The following is a 12,839-nucleotide window of genomic DNA, read 5'->3' on the forward strand; positions in this document are numbered from 1 at the left end:
AGGGTCAGATTCGAAAATATTTCAGAAACAGGGTCAATTCATGCTTAAGTTTGCCATATAGGTCAGAACAGAAATTTTGTCACGGCAACGACGTCGAGACTCGAAGCAGGGGAGATCTGCCTGCCTGCTGGTCGATGCCGCGTCCGGTTGTCGCCTTGTCAGCCCAAGTCCACGCATCGCCTGCGCCTGCGTGAAGCCGAAGCAATGGTTGAGTAGTTAGCAGGGGTAGGAGGAGGAAGGAAGGAGGAGTGGGAGCGATCAGCGACGCCATGAATTATTACGTCGGAGCTGATATGTCAATGCCCCGTACAGGAAAGAAAAGCGGGGCATAATTGCCGAATTATTGCTATTCGCCTGCCGGTGGTTCATCTTCGTGTTCGTGTAGCCCGCCTGCGTCTCTGAACCCTGGTTTCCTGATGCGGCCGAACGGTACTAATAAAATCAAATCAGGTTGGTTTAATCAGCGGCTTGGACATGGGAATGGACTTGACGGCTGTTGATATTTCGTTTCATCTGGGGGGAAATTTGACAGTACGGTGTTTGTCGTGGGGTCAGTGAGCTGAGGATGGGACACGCCCCCGTGTGCCGGCGAGACTCACGGGCCTGCGGCTCTGCTCTGCTCACATGTGTTCGTTTGGATTCTAGACTGGCCATGGGGGCGTTTGGCGTACTAGGCACTGGCGGGCAGCAGGTATGTTAATGTTTGTTGCTTTGCAGAGATAAGATGCTGAGTGTCAGGTTAATTTCATACAAGAAAGATTAAAGCCTTAACACCCGTTCCAGTGGTCTCAGTCACGATCGGTAGCATGCTGCGAAGCGAAAATACTACACCTCAATTTTGGTTTTGGAGCAAGAAAGTATGGATTTACACTAAGCTGCTTGACAAAATATGCTCCATTTTGCTCTGGGCGCGAAATTCAGAAAAAGAAACAGGTCGTGATCGCCCTATTTTGTGCGCGAAAAATACATAAACAAGGAGGAGAAAATGACCCTCCGCAGCGGCAACAGCAGCCACAGCATGGCAAAAGCCGCCTGCAACTAGTGGATAGCAGAAACAACAATGGAAGATGGTTTCTTTAATGTGACACACACATCTGGCCATGTGCGATGGAATCTCGGCACCGCTTCTGCTTTGCTCAACTCCTAACGACTCGTTAATACTTTTTGATTATGTTCCAGAAAGGCGAAAGAACACAACAGCTAAAAAGGCTAAAAAGGCAGCCAAAGTAGCACAGTCCAGCCACGAACTCACAGTTTACAACAGTTTAACTTGACAGCGGCAGCACTTGTTTTTACTCCTGAACTTTTCCACACATAGCAGATAGTGAAAGTATTTCAGATGAATGCAGCTCTTGCATTGTAGTCAGATCACCTCTCATTTTTCATCTGTTTCACACAATCCCCAAAATTTAACCGGAAAAAATCGCACAAGCTGATGGAGGAGGAGGATTAACCAGCAGAAGTTTAACCCTCATAGTCAAGGAACAGGAACAAATCAAGAGCACTGTACACATACATCTACGAGTAGCATTTAGCAGGAGGTGATCAAAACCCAACCTTATAATTAGTAAAGTGATTAACCATCACCGACGGCGCCATCTACTAGACCACTAGCGGTAACTCAGTAGACCTCCTCGGGGATGCTCTGGAGGCCGGGCTCCCACTCCCCGCTCGCCTGCATCCGCCTCGTCTCCTCGGCCGCCCTGCGCATGCTGCGCCGCCGGAGCGACTGCAGCCTCTGCTCGGCGTCGGTGCCGCCGCCCGCCGCGCGCTGGCGGCTGCGGCGTTCCGCAGACGCCGCAGCGGCCGCCACCTCGCCGCCGGTGCCGAGGGCGGCCACCATCTTCTTGAGCTCACGCTTGCTGACCACGATCTTGACGCGCACCGCGCCGCCCACCTCCTCCCGGGACAGGACGCGCCCCCCGTGGTGCAGCTGCTCGAGCGCCTCCGCGGCCGCCTTGGACTGGTGCCGTTCGGCCACCGCGTCCCTGGGGAAGAAGCACCTTGTCGCCATCGATCTCGCCGCGATGCGATCGGTGGCCGCCGCCGACGCCGCCCGCAAGCAAACGAGCGGGCACTGGTGCGGTGTCTGTCCGCCGGCCGGGCAAGCAGTAGTAGCGCTCAGTCCGTCCTCCTCCGACGTTCCTTGCAAGCTACAGCACAAAGGCTAAAGCAATGGCAAAGTGAATGTGCGGGCTGTCGAGTAATGTGACATGCTAACATGCTTATATACTGGTTGGGGCGCATTAGGGGCCTTGCCTTTTGGTGAGCCGCGCAGCCCCAACTGTCTCCAAACACACCACCTCAGGTCCCTGACCGGTGGGCCAGCGCCCATGGGGGCCCTGGCTCCCTCGCCACCTGTGATGAGTGTGTGTCTGTCCCAAGCCTTTCTTCTCTGAAAATCAATTAATTAAACAGGTACTTACTAACATGGATCAATGCTGCTGTTAATAGATTTACAGAATGGTAAACAGATGCTCTAGCTTTTTTAAGACTCTAAACAATCATGGGACCGAGACTTATTGCCATGGCAGTTGAATAGAGAAATGGATGCCTCACATGGCCGTCCCTCTCGCAGTCATTGGGACGATCCATGGGGGGAGGCCCTTGCAAGTAACGTGTTATCACAAGGCGATGGAGACCCCAACTCGGCGACCCGTGGAGCCTACGGTCGTGTACGTTCTGGTTACGATGGCGCAGTTTGACATGGACACCCTTGGCCACAACACTGACCTCCCATGTTCCCTCTTGCTATCGCCTATCCGGATAAGTTCGATGGTGATCCTGTGGTAGTACGTGCATGTAGGAGTACCTGTGTAGTGTAGGGATGTATGATCGCATATCACGGAGTTTGGAGGTGCGAGTTAGCAGTGCATCTGTGCATGGTTTTGAAGTGCAGGAGGCTCGACTCTGCAATGCTCGATCGCAGTCTTTGCGGCATTGCCATTGGTGTCCCTTTCAGGTGGTTCGGAACTGAATCCTCTCGCATGGTGACCTGGCTGTGCTGACGGAAACAGTCGAGCGGACGGTCGTAAAAGACGCTGATACATATGATTTTCTGGAACTCGATCTGAATATAACATCATCTAGGCATTTCAAGCTAACTACCACTCATAACCGTCAGTTAGTTAGCAACGGGCATCGGATCGGCCGGCCTCTCCTGAAAAAACAGGCCTACGCCTCATGTACGTGGCCGCAATTGAACCTGGCAGCTATCAGCTCCTGTTCGTTAATCAATGTGATTGTTTGGTTTGACATTGGTTGTTAGCTTGGATTAATCCTATTCCTACGTGCCATGATTAGGCGCAATCATCACCTACGTACATCTATACCACATCGACGCGGATCGATGGACGGTGAGCCAACCTCCATGATTGACCGCAAACCGCAACAGTAACGCGGAACCCGCCCGCGACGATCATGATGAAGGCAGGTCCGATCGAAAACCAGCGGAATCGGACGCACGCATGGCGCGATCCGTCTACAGCTTGGCTAGACTAGATCCGTTGTCCGTAGCACGCCAAGTGTATGTGGTGTACAAACGACGAGATTGCATCACCACACTAGGATACACCCTACGGGGCGGGGTCGTTGAGTGAGTAGCTAGCCGGTGACACGCATCCATGATTGATGCAAAATGTTAATTTACAGATCAAGCCTCCCGTTGTGTGAAACGAATTGTGCTACGTACTACTAATACTAATTGGTTTCCTTTGCTCATGATTAACTTAACTAACTTGTCAATGCGCAGTCTTTGGGTTTCTTCAGGAGGGCATGCTATGTCATCTTGCTTGAAAATTAGCTAGCTAGCTTTGGCCTTTGGGGCTGTGTACAGTGCATTGCAGTTGCAGGCCATGTTTTGTGGAGGAAGTAACATGGGGCGGATGCATTGGCGGGCGGGCAACTAGGTCCGTCTTAGCAGCCGTTTCTTTGTGTGCAAACCAAACCACTGCATAAACAAACACACAGACAGATAAACAATCCCGTGGAGCTGACGAGGATAATAGCTTTCTTCACATGCACAAAAGCTACTAGATCGCTGTATTTCGCGTGCTGTGGGGCCGCGGCGTCGATCGCCCTGGCCCCACACGCCAGCCGCATCTCTTCTCAGGTGTGGGCAGCCTAAATACCTATCATGCCCCGATTGGTTGGATCTTATCGACTTAACTCAGCTCTGCTGCCTGCTGGGTTTGCTAGAGGGAAGGTTCCTCCTACGTGATACACTACGAGCACTGTGGGCAAAGCGTGGTTCAGTCAGGCAGCTAGCTAGCTCTGCGGCTGTTCTTGTTTGCTTGCGTCTGAAGCCCGGAATACATGCAGCCAAGTACGTGAGGTGTCCACGCTACGGACAAAATGCATGTGATGGCGCAGCTTTTCAGGTCAAAATTATGTGTCCAAGCGTTCTTATGTTGTGGGCTAGTAAGTATCTCGGTCTCGGCGGAGTTTGCGTTGAGAACACTGTTTAGTAGTATTCCGTGATGGATCTAACGCAAAATGCGATTCGGACACTTGCTTGTGAAGCTTGAATATGAATCACCTAGGCTTGCCATACCAGCCTAGCAAAGGTGCTGTGTTCCTTTGCAATGAAGGATGCAATATTTTACCAGGCACTGTACTACTACTATAGTTGGGTTGACCAATTAGCACCCATAATTCAGCATGTAATCTTGCAGTAAACAATGCGATAGATCAGGAGTATATTAGTAGAACGGTTTTTGAGATCAAAACATTTTTAAAAGTAATGTGATCAACATTGGCATACACGACAGACACGTACGCATAGCTAAGTACGAAGCTCGTCGGTACCTATACCGCGAATTCTTGTTTATTAGAGGTAACATGTACTTCATGTAAAAAAAAGATGTAACATGTACTTGATCGGTTGGGCGAAGCGCACATAATTAAATATCAGGAAAAGCTCAAGAGGAAAAAAAGAGAGGTTTTGGTAGTGACGTGCCCATGATGCTAGCATGACGTCCCGATGCGGCTGAATTTTTAAAAACGAAAAATAGTCTCGATCAACGAATTATTTGGACGAGAAGGACGCGTGACATCCAGTACACAAGTTGGGCTACCAAAACAATGTCCGGCCGGGGCCACCGGATCAGCGACCCCCGTCCACCGCTCGCGCACGGGCCGATGGACCGTTCCTTCCACGCGTGCGGGCCAACGGATCGCGCCTCGACGGTCCGGATCAGGCCGACGCCGCTGCACGAGCCTCTCCTTGGGAACGGATCAGGCCCACACGACGGGCCGACGCCCGAGATGCGCCCACGCGCTGCGCCGGTCCGCCCGTACGCGAGAGACGTGGTGGCTGCCCACGGCCGTTGCGTGTCGCGCTCTGCCTGTGACTGTGCGTGTGTCCCCCGGAGGCACGCTCGGTCGTTTTCAGGTAGGTCACATGCCGAGCTTAGCTGTACGTCCGTCCGTCCGCCCGAGCCTGTGGTGTGCACTGGCCACGCGCCATGCTGCCAGCTATCGGCGCCGGCGGCTGCCGCGCGTTTTCCTCCGTACGTGCGGGCTCGTCATCGTCGACGCCGCTGCGCTGTGGGCTCGTCGTCGGCTTGCGCCGCTGCTTGCACCGGGAAATGATGCCACAACTGCCACTGGTCGCCGGTCGGCACGTGGTGTTTGCTTCGCGGGCGGGCGGCCGTCCGCGGAGCCGGGCTGGGTTTCTGGTTGTTTTGTGCGTCGGGACGGTGCTTCGGTACACTGGCGCAGTGTTCTGAACTTCTGATGCGCAAGTGATGAAACGAACGCCGTGGCGGTGGTTTGATGGCGATAGCTGGCTGCCGTGGACTAGCTTAGCGGTGGTCGCAAAGCTGACTGGATTGCTCGTTAAATTTCTGTACGGTTGATTGGGTCTTAATTCCGGGTTTGAAAGTGTTGGCCAACGTACGTGTCTGAGAAAGTAGCTGGTCCTCCCGGAGCACCTAAGCCGGGGTCCTACGGTGAGAGCTCGGCCGCGGGATCTCAGATCCCACGGCTTACGGGAGATGTCGAACATTTTTGCAGAGAAAACTCTTCGAGAGTTCAAAAATGAACGCACATACACCTACGCAGCTTCAAGAGTTTGATAGAAGAATTTTATTTTTCATGGTAATACGTGTCTCATTTATATCATAAAGATTAAAATACAAGTCACGTAAGGACTAACATGACAAAATAGAAAAGATAGCAGAACATCTCTGAGCATGGCACTAACGTTCGTCATCTGGCCTCGGCACCATCACAGTAGTCACCGAAGAAAAGAATGACAAATCACCCCCTCAACCGAGCTCGAGGCGGCTTCATCGTTCATATTCAGCTCTGCGGACCTTCAAGGCGACTCACCAAAAGTGAAGCCATTACCGTTGAATGAATCAGACCGGGCAACACCCCGAACAAGCCACGAACTCCAGATCTATCAACCCACCACGACTAAGATGGCAAAGGAGGAAACCACACCTACCATCCATCAACCACGAACCCAACACACATTCCTTCTTCGAGATGTCGTCGATGCAGACCACAATCTGCATCCGCTCCTGGACTACCTGCCAAGCCCCGCGCCGACATTGGAGCAGACGTAGTCGCAACGGCGGAGCCCGAGGACACATGTCCACCACAAGGATGTCGCCGCTGCCACACCATCCGTGCTTGAACATACTGGTTTTCAAAACCATTCCCAACCATAGGGCCGACCGCCTTGTCGAGGAAGGATTTGAAGAATCTTTATTCAGCGCCACTGATACTCTCCAACGTATCTATAATTTTTTGTTGTTCCATGTTGTTTCATTATCAATCTTGGATGTTTTACATTCATTTTATAGCAATTTTATATCATTTTTTGGGACTAACCTATTGACATAGTGCCCATTGCCACTTGTTATTTTTTGCTTGTTTTGTACTTCGCAGAATATCCATATCAAACAGAGTCCAAAGGCAGTGAAACTTTTTGGAGATTTTTTCTGACCAGAAGATAACTTGGGAGCCAAGGAAGTGCAGGAGGGGAGGCCTGTGGGGCCCATAAGGCACCAGGGCGCGCCAGAGGCCCCTGGCGCGCCCTGGTGGGTAGTGGGGCCCATGGGTGTCCTCTCCACCGCCTCTCAGCTCTATAAATACCAAAATATTTCAGAAACCCCAGGGGAGTCGACGAAAGCCAATTCCAGCCGCCACAAGTTTTAGAACCACGAGATCCAATCTAGAGCCCTATTCCGGCACATTGCCGGAGGGGGAAACGATCACGGAGGGGTTCATCATCCTCATTCGTGCTCCTCCGATGATGCATGAGTAGTTTACCACAGACCTACGGGTCCGTAGGCAGTAGCTAGATGACTTCTTCTCTCTTTTTGATTCACAATACAATGTTCTCCCTGATTTTTTGGAGATCTATTTGATGTAATGACTTTTTGTGGTGTGTTTGTTGGGATCTGTCGTGGAATAGTCACGGAAGATGTCCTCGTGCAAGGACTTAGTCGTGGAGCCATCACAACTAGGAAGCTTAAAGGGGTTAAACGGGACAAAGGACACGAGGATTATACTGGTTCGGCCCCTTACGGTGAAGGTAAAAGCTTACTCCAGTTGAGGTGGAATTACTTAGGGTTTCGATGACCAGGGAGCTAAACCGCTATGCCTGGCTATCAATCTGATCTTACTTGTCCTGAACCGCCGCTGGGTCGTCCCTTTATATAGAGAGGTTAACGCCCAGCGGCTCTCAGAGTCCCGGCCGGCTTATAAACAGTGTCCGGCTCGGACTCTTAACTATTCTTGCCTTACACTACAAGTCATACCTTAACGGCGGTTTATCACTACGGGCCTTAAGCCGCCTCTAGGCCTTAGGCCCATTACTGAACCACCATCCTCAAACTTGAGATTGGGCTTCATGTGATGATCGTCATAGCATAACCCTGCCCCTCCTGGGCGGGTGACTCCAGTAGTTATATCCCCAACATTAGGCCCCAGATTGATTTGAGCCGGTTCATGTCAATCTTCAATACCTTAATAAAAAATCTTCTGGCTTCTGTTTGCGCAAAGGCTTTAACCCGCCGTGACGTCACCTTCTGGATTCTTGGTAACCCACCGTGACGTCATCCGCCATTAATATACGTTTTGCTCAACGTATCTCAACGGATCCTTATCTTAATAACTGTCCCGAAAATCGAGGCGTCTCCGCAGCTGGATAACCATGTCTTCAGCCTCCTCGTTTCTCGTGCCCATTCATCAGCCGTCCCTTATAAGTAGGTCCGACCCTTAGGTCTTCATCATTCTTCCCTTTCCATCGTCTCCCTCCTCTCGACGCTTCAGAGCCCGAGCTCCGCCGCCGCCGCTGCACATCCCGTCTGCACCAACTAAGGCCGTTGCATCGACCTGTCTTGACCAGAGAACCGCGGCGCACCTCCACTGCTCATCAGCACCAATAAGTCCTTGTCGTCCCGTATATTAGATCCGCATTAGGGTTCGCGAGTTCTTCTGTGTTCTTCGTGGTTCCTCGCGATTCCTTCGCAGTTCTTCAACAACGGCCTCCTTTGATCCAAGAGTAGTGCATAACTTCGGCGGTAGTCGTTTCACACCCATTTTCAATACTAGCAGATCCCTTTTGCTTGCAAAAAGACCTCATTTAGAGCTCATGAACTTCTCTGTACCAGTTTTTAGGTCTAGAAATTTTTCTTTTCTGGACGATCGTTTGATCCAAAATAATCCCTGCAATCTGTGAAACTTGTTTGTGCAACACTTAGGCAAAAACTGCATCTGTTAGCCATGGCGGCTCATATCGCCGGCTTAAAAGAGGCCATGCTTTGTGAAATTTTCGGATCATTCATAATAGTTAAATAACTTAATTGCTCATGATATCCACGACGGCTTAAATAACCTGACACAATTAGCCATATATCATTAGGCCCTTTCATAAGCCGCCATCTTGAATACTGAACTGAAACTTTCCTCCGGCTTAAATTTGAACCGGAAATTTTATTTGGTCATAGGCTTCCATCTTTCACAATGCCGCCTAAGGCTCCCAAAGCACCCGTCACATGCAACTGGGTTAGATCCAACGTCACTGACAACATCTTAGCTGATTTCGTGAAAACGGGTTACCTGCCAAAGAAAGAGGTCATGTCCTATCGTGCTCCTGACCCGTCAGAAGAGAGGCCTCAACCCAAGGATGGGGAAGTTGTCATATTTACTGATCACATGAACCGGGGCTTTGCTCCTCCCGGCTCAAAATTCTTCAGAGATGTCCTGCACTTTTTTGATCTGCGACCTCAAGACATCGGACCCAATTCCGTGTCAAACATCTGCAACTTCCAAGTGTTCTGTGAGGTGTACCTCGGAGAAGAACCCAGCTTGCTACTCTTTAGGGAGTTATTTTATTTCAATCGCCAGAATGAATGTGCCAACGGGCCCAGCTTGGAGCTCGGTGGAATCTCAATCCAACGACGGAGAGATTGTCTCTTCCCTTATGCTGAGCCGCCAAGCCACCCGAAAGATTGGAACCAGACATGGTTCTACTGCCAAGACACTTCTCCGGCTGACGAGAACCCTCTGCCCGGCTTTCGTGCCCTGCGTCTGGAGTCAAATCACCCTTTGCCAGATAAATTATCTCAAGCTGAACGTCAACCACTTACTCCCACCATCAACAAAATCAAAGCCCTTCTGGGGAACGGCCTAAATGGCATTGATCTGGTCCGGGTCTGGATTGCCTGGCGGGTGATTCCTTTAAGCCGCGGCCCTGGCTTGATGTGTGATTACACGGGCCAAAAGGATGATCCTCTTCGGCACAGTCCAGACGACTTACCTGAGGACATCATTGATGATACAACTAAGTCTCTTCTGAACGAGAGCCTGGCAGATTGCGGGAGAGTGGGCTTAAGCCCTTTCTGCAAGGCTAACCTGGCTCCAGCGGTAAACCATTGACCTGAATACTTCACCTTCCATTTTAACGATTTTGTCTTAACTTACTAACCTTTGTTGTATTTTACAGGCTAATGATAAATTCTGGAAGGTCAAGTATGACCACGAAGCTGCCAAGAAAGCCCGAAAAGTTAAGAAAGCCGTCAGGAAAACCGCTCCCCGTAAGAAGGGGAATAAACCTAGCGCCTCGGACCTGCTTCGTCTGGAAGACACCTCCGAGTCAGAGGTAGCTCTTGACTCTTTAGGCTCCTTTTTTAACCATCTTATTGACACGGATTATCAGCAGGAGGACACCGGAACGAGTCATGAAGTGAATGAAGAGGTAACTATAATTTCCTCCGACTCCGAGCCTTTGTCGAGACAGAAAGTCCGAAGAGTAACCCGGAAAGTAAGATTTTCACATCCTTTAGCTTATCAGGATCCTCAATTTCTTTTGAAGCGACAGATTTATGAGAGTCGGAGGCAGCCCCGGACCAGCAAAGATGCAGACCTCTCCTCCGGCTTACCCGAAGCATCAAGGAAGCGCCGGACTGAGGTTATCTCCGACTTATATTCTTTATATCCTTTGGCGGGCGTCCCTCGTCAACCACTCAATTCTTCTGACTCAAACTACCAGGGAACTTCGCCTTCCTCCGGTGACTCAATGCAGTCCAGCTTGCCGACTTTCAAAACCGCTCCCGGGTAATGATGATCAGTTGATTTTATACTTATCTTACTCATGTTTTTGCACTAACCCTTTGACTTGCAGTGTACAAGTGAAGCCCAGCAAGAGGGCGAAGAAAAATAAGCTGGCCGAAGAGCCGGAACTCAGAACGGCTGCTCCTAATGCCTCTGCTGATGAGTCGCCAGCTGTACCATCTCTTGATGCCACCGCTGCTCCCACTGTTGAACAAGCTATGGAAGGTTCTGAGAACCCGGAGATCCCCAGCCCGGCTCATCCAGATGATCCGGACATCGAGATCACCCGGATTGAGTTTGTCGAACCGGGATGACCTACCGTGCTGGCCAAGTGCTCTGCCAAGGAAGAACTTCTGGAGCGCTGCCGGGCCAAGTTGGACATCACTGATTATGCTCATCTGAGCATTGAAGATATTGTCTCTGGCTATGTGAATCAAGTGCACAACAGCCGGGATCTGGAGATTGACATGGTGAAACAAATACAGCAAAAATCTGAGGTATAACTCTCTTTCTTACTCCATAGTTATACTTACCATGCCAGCCCCCAAGTCTATTACTTATGATAAAATATGTTGTAGACTTAATACCGGCTTAGTAAGCACTGCAAGAAAACCGGCTTACCTGGTAGCACTCAAGGTCCGGTTTAATCAACATATCTGAACCGGTCCTTACCTTGTTTTAATCAAGTAGTTGAACAACAATATGCATTAGCCCCCAAGTGCCAAGTACCTTTGCTTGCAATGCTTGGGACTTATTTGCATGAACCGCCACTGTAAATAGAGCTCTTCAGCATACATTAGCCCCCAAGTGCCAAGTGTCTTTGCTTGCAAAGTGCTTGGGACTTAATGTTGCATTATAATCACCCTAACTGTGACCCAGAATTTATACAGGCCGCCGTCAAGCAATTTGAATCGAAGATCTCTGATTTAAAGAACCGGCTGAAGACTCAAGAAAATGAAACCCAAAAGGCCAACTCCAAGTTTTAATTCAGTGTATCTGCTCAAGAGAAACTGAAGAAGAAATTTTAAGCAGAGAGAAAAGCCTGGGCGGATGAAAAGACGGCTTTGCTCAGCCGGGCCGAACAAGCGGAGGCCACTCTCGCTGAAACAGCCGCCGAGCTATCCGGCTTAAAACACCATGTTTCTCAGATGGTCTCCGCAATCTTTGGTAAGTTACTCCATAAGTGTTTAGCTAGTTTACATCTTTTCCAAAGAGCATGTCAATTGTCATCAGCTTACCTGTCTTTGCAATACAGGCCCCAGGAGCTCCAATCTTAATCAAAACGTGCTGACAAAATTGAAGGCGGTTTATACCTTGGTAGAGCAACTTTACACCGGGTCACAACGTGCCTTAGCCGTTGTGGCTCTGTCAAATGAAGTTCCCACTCACCTGGCGAATGTACTCAGGCGGCTTGCCGTACTTCCTCAACGCTTCCAAGAGTTGAGACGGGCTTCTGCAAGAGCCGGAGCTATAGCCGCTCTAAGCCGGGCCAAGGCGTTTCTACCGGAGCTAGACCCGGCCGACATCGCCCTTGGGTATCCCAGCTTGAAGGAAGACGGCACCCCCTTTGACCAGAAGGACTTCGCCGCTTGTGTGAAGAGCGTACGCCCTGTGGCCACTTTGATTGGCAATGACACAGATCTTACCAAATATCAACCGGGCTATGGCGCGGAGAATCAGAGAATCCCAACACCACGCTATGAAGCAGTTAGCCTGATTCCTCCAACTCGTAAGCATACCTTCGCCCCTGAAGTTGACCCGGCCTGGTTAATTGATGATGAGGCTCAATTTGAAGCCTTGAGTGGCATTGACTGGAAATCATCAACCTTCCAGGTCATGGAAACAGCCGGAGGATCGGAGAGGGATGACCCGAAAACCTCAGGCCAACAACGCCCTTGATCTCGCAGGCGGCTCATGGTTATGTCTTAAAAGACGATGCCTCACCTTTTGGACTCGGGGAGTCATGTAATAGAGTAGGACAAACACTTAATTTTGTCGTGCCATCGCGCACGTGTGTAGCGCTCAACATTGTTTAAGCCGCCCTTTTATATTTTTCCGGGTTATGCTTGATCCTCTGTTTTCCTTATGTTTAAAGAGCTGTCTTTAATTGTCCTGCATAGAAAAACAAATCACAAGTCCCTTGGCGGCTTACCGCATGGAGAGTCACACACTTTACATATAACCCGGAATCATAACAAACCGGTCCTCCATTATATCCTTGAGACAACCATAACAGCATACCTGTGATCCTTCAAGTACACCTCCGGTTT

At 50.3% G+C, this 12,839-nt stretch overlaps 1 protein-coding gene across 1 annotated transcript; it reads right to left on the reverse strand.

Moving 5' to 3' along the window:
• Window positions 1–1,333: 1,333 nt before the first annotated feature.
• On the reverse strand, window positions 1,334–2,215 carry LOC109780684 (uncharacterized). The gene has a single exon (XM_020339263.4). The coding sequence runs from the start codon at window positions 2,012–2,014 to the stop codon at window positions 1,622–1,624; it is 393 nt and encodes a 130-aa protein (XP_020194852.1). The 5' UTR covers window positions 2,015–2,215; the 3' UTR covers window positions 1,334–1,621.
• Window positions 2,216–12,839: the final 10,624 nt, after the last annotated feature.

The sequence above is a fragment of the Aegilops tauschii genome, chromosome 6 (assembly GCF_002575655.3).
Source record: "Aegilops tauschii subsp. strangulata cultivar AL8/78 chromosome 6, Aet v6.0, whole genome shotgun sequence".
Classification (NCBI taxonomy): Eukaryota; Viridiplantae; Streptophyta; class Magnoliopsida; order Poales; family Poaceae; genus Aegilops; species Aegilops tauschii.

Excerpts from the sequence above, each read along its gene's own strand:
- LOC109780684 (XM_020339263.4), bottom strand. The coding sequence starts at position 2,014 with ATGGCGACAAGGTGCTTCTTCCCCAGGGACGCGGTGGCCGAACGGCAC.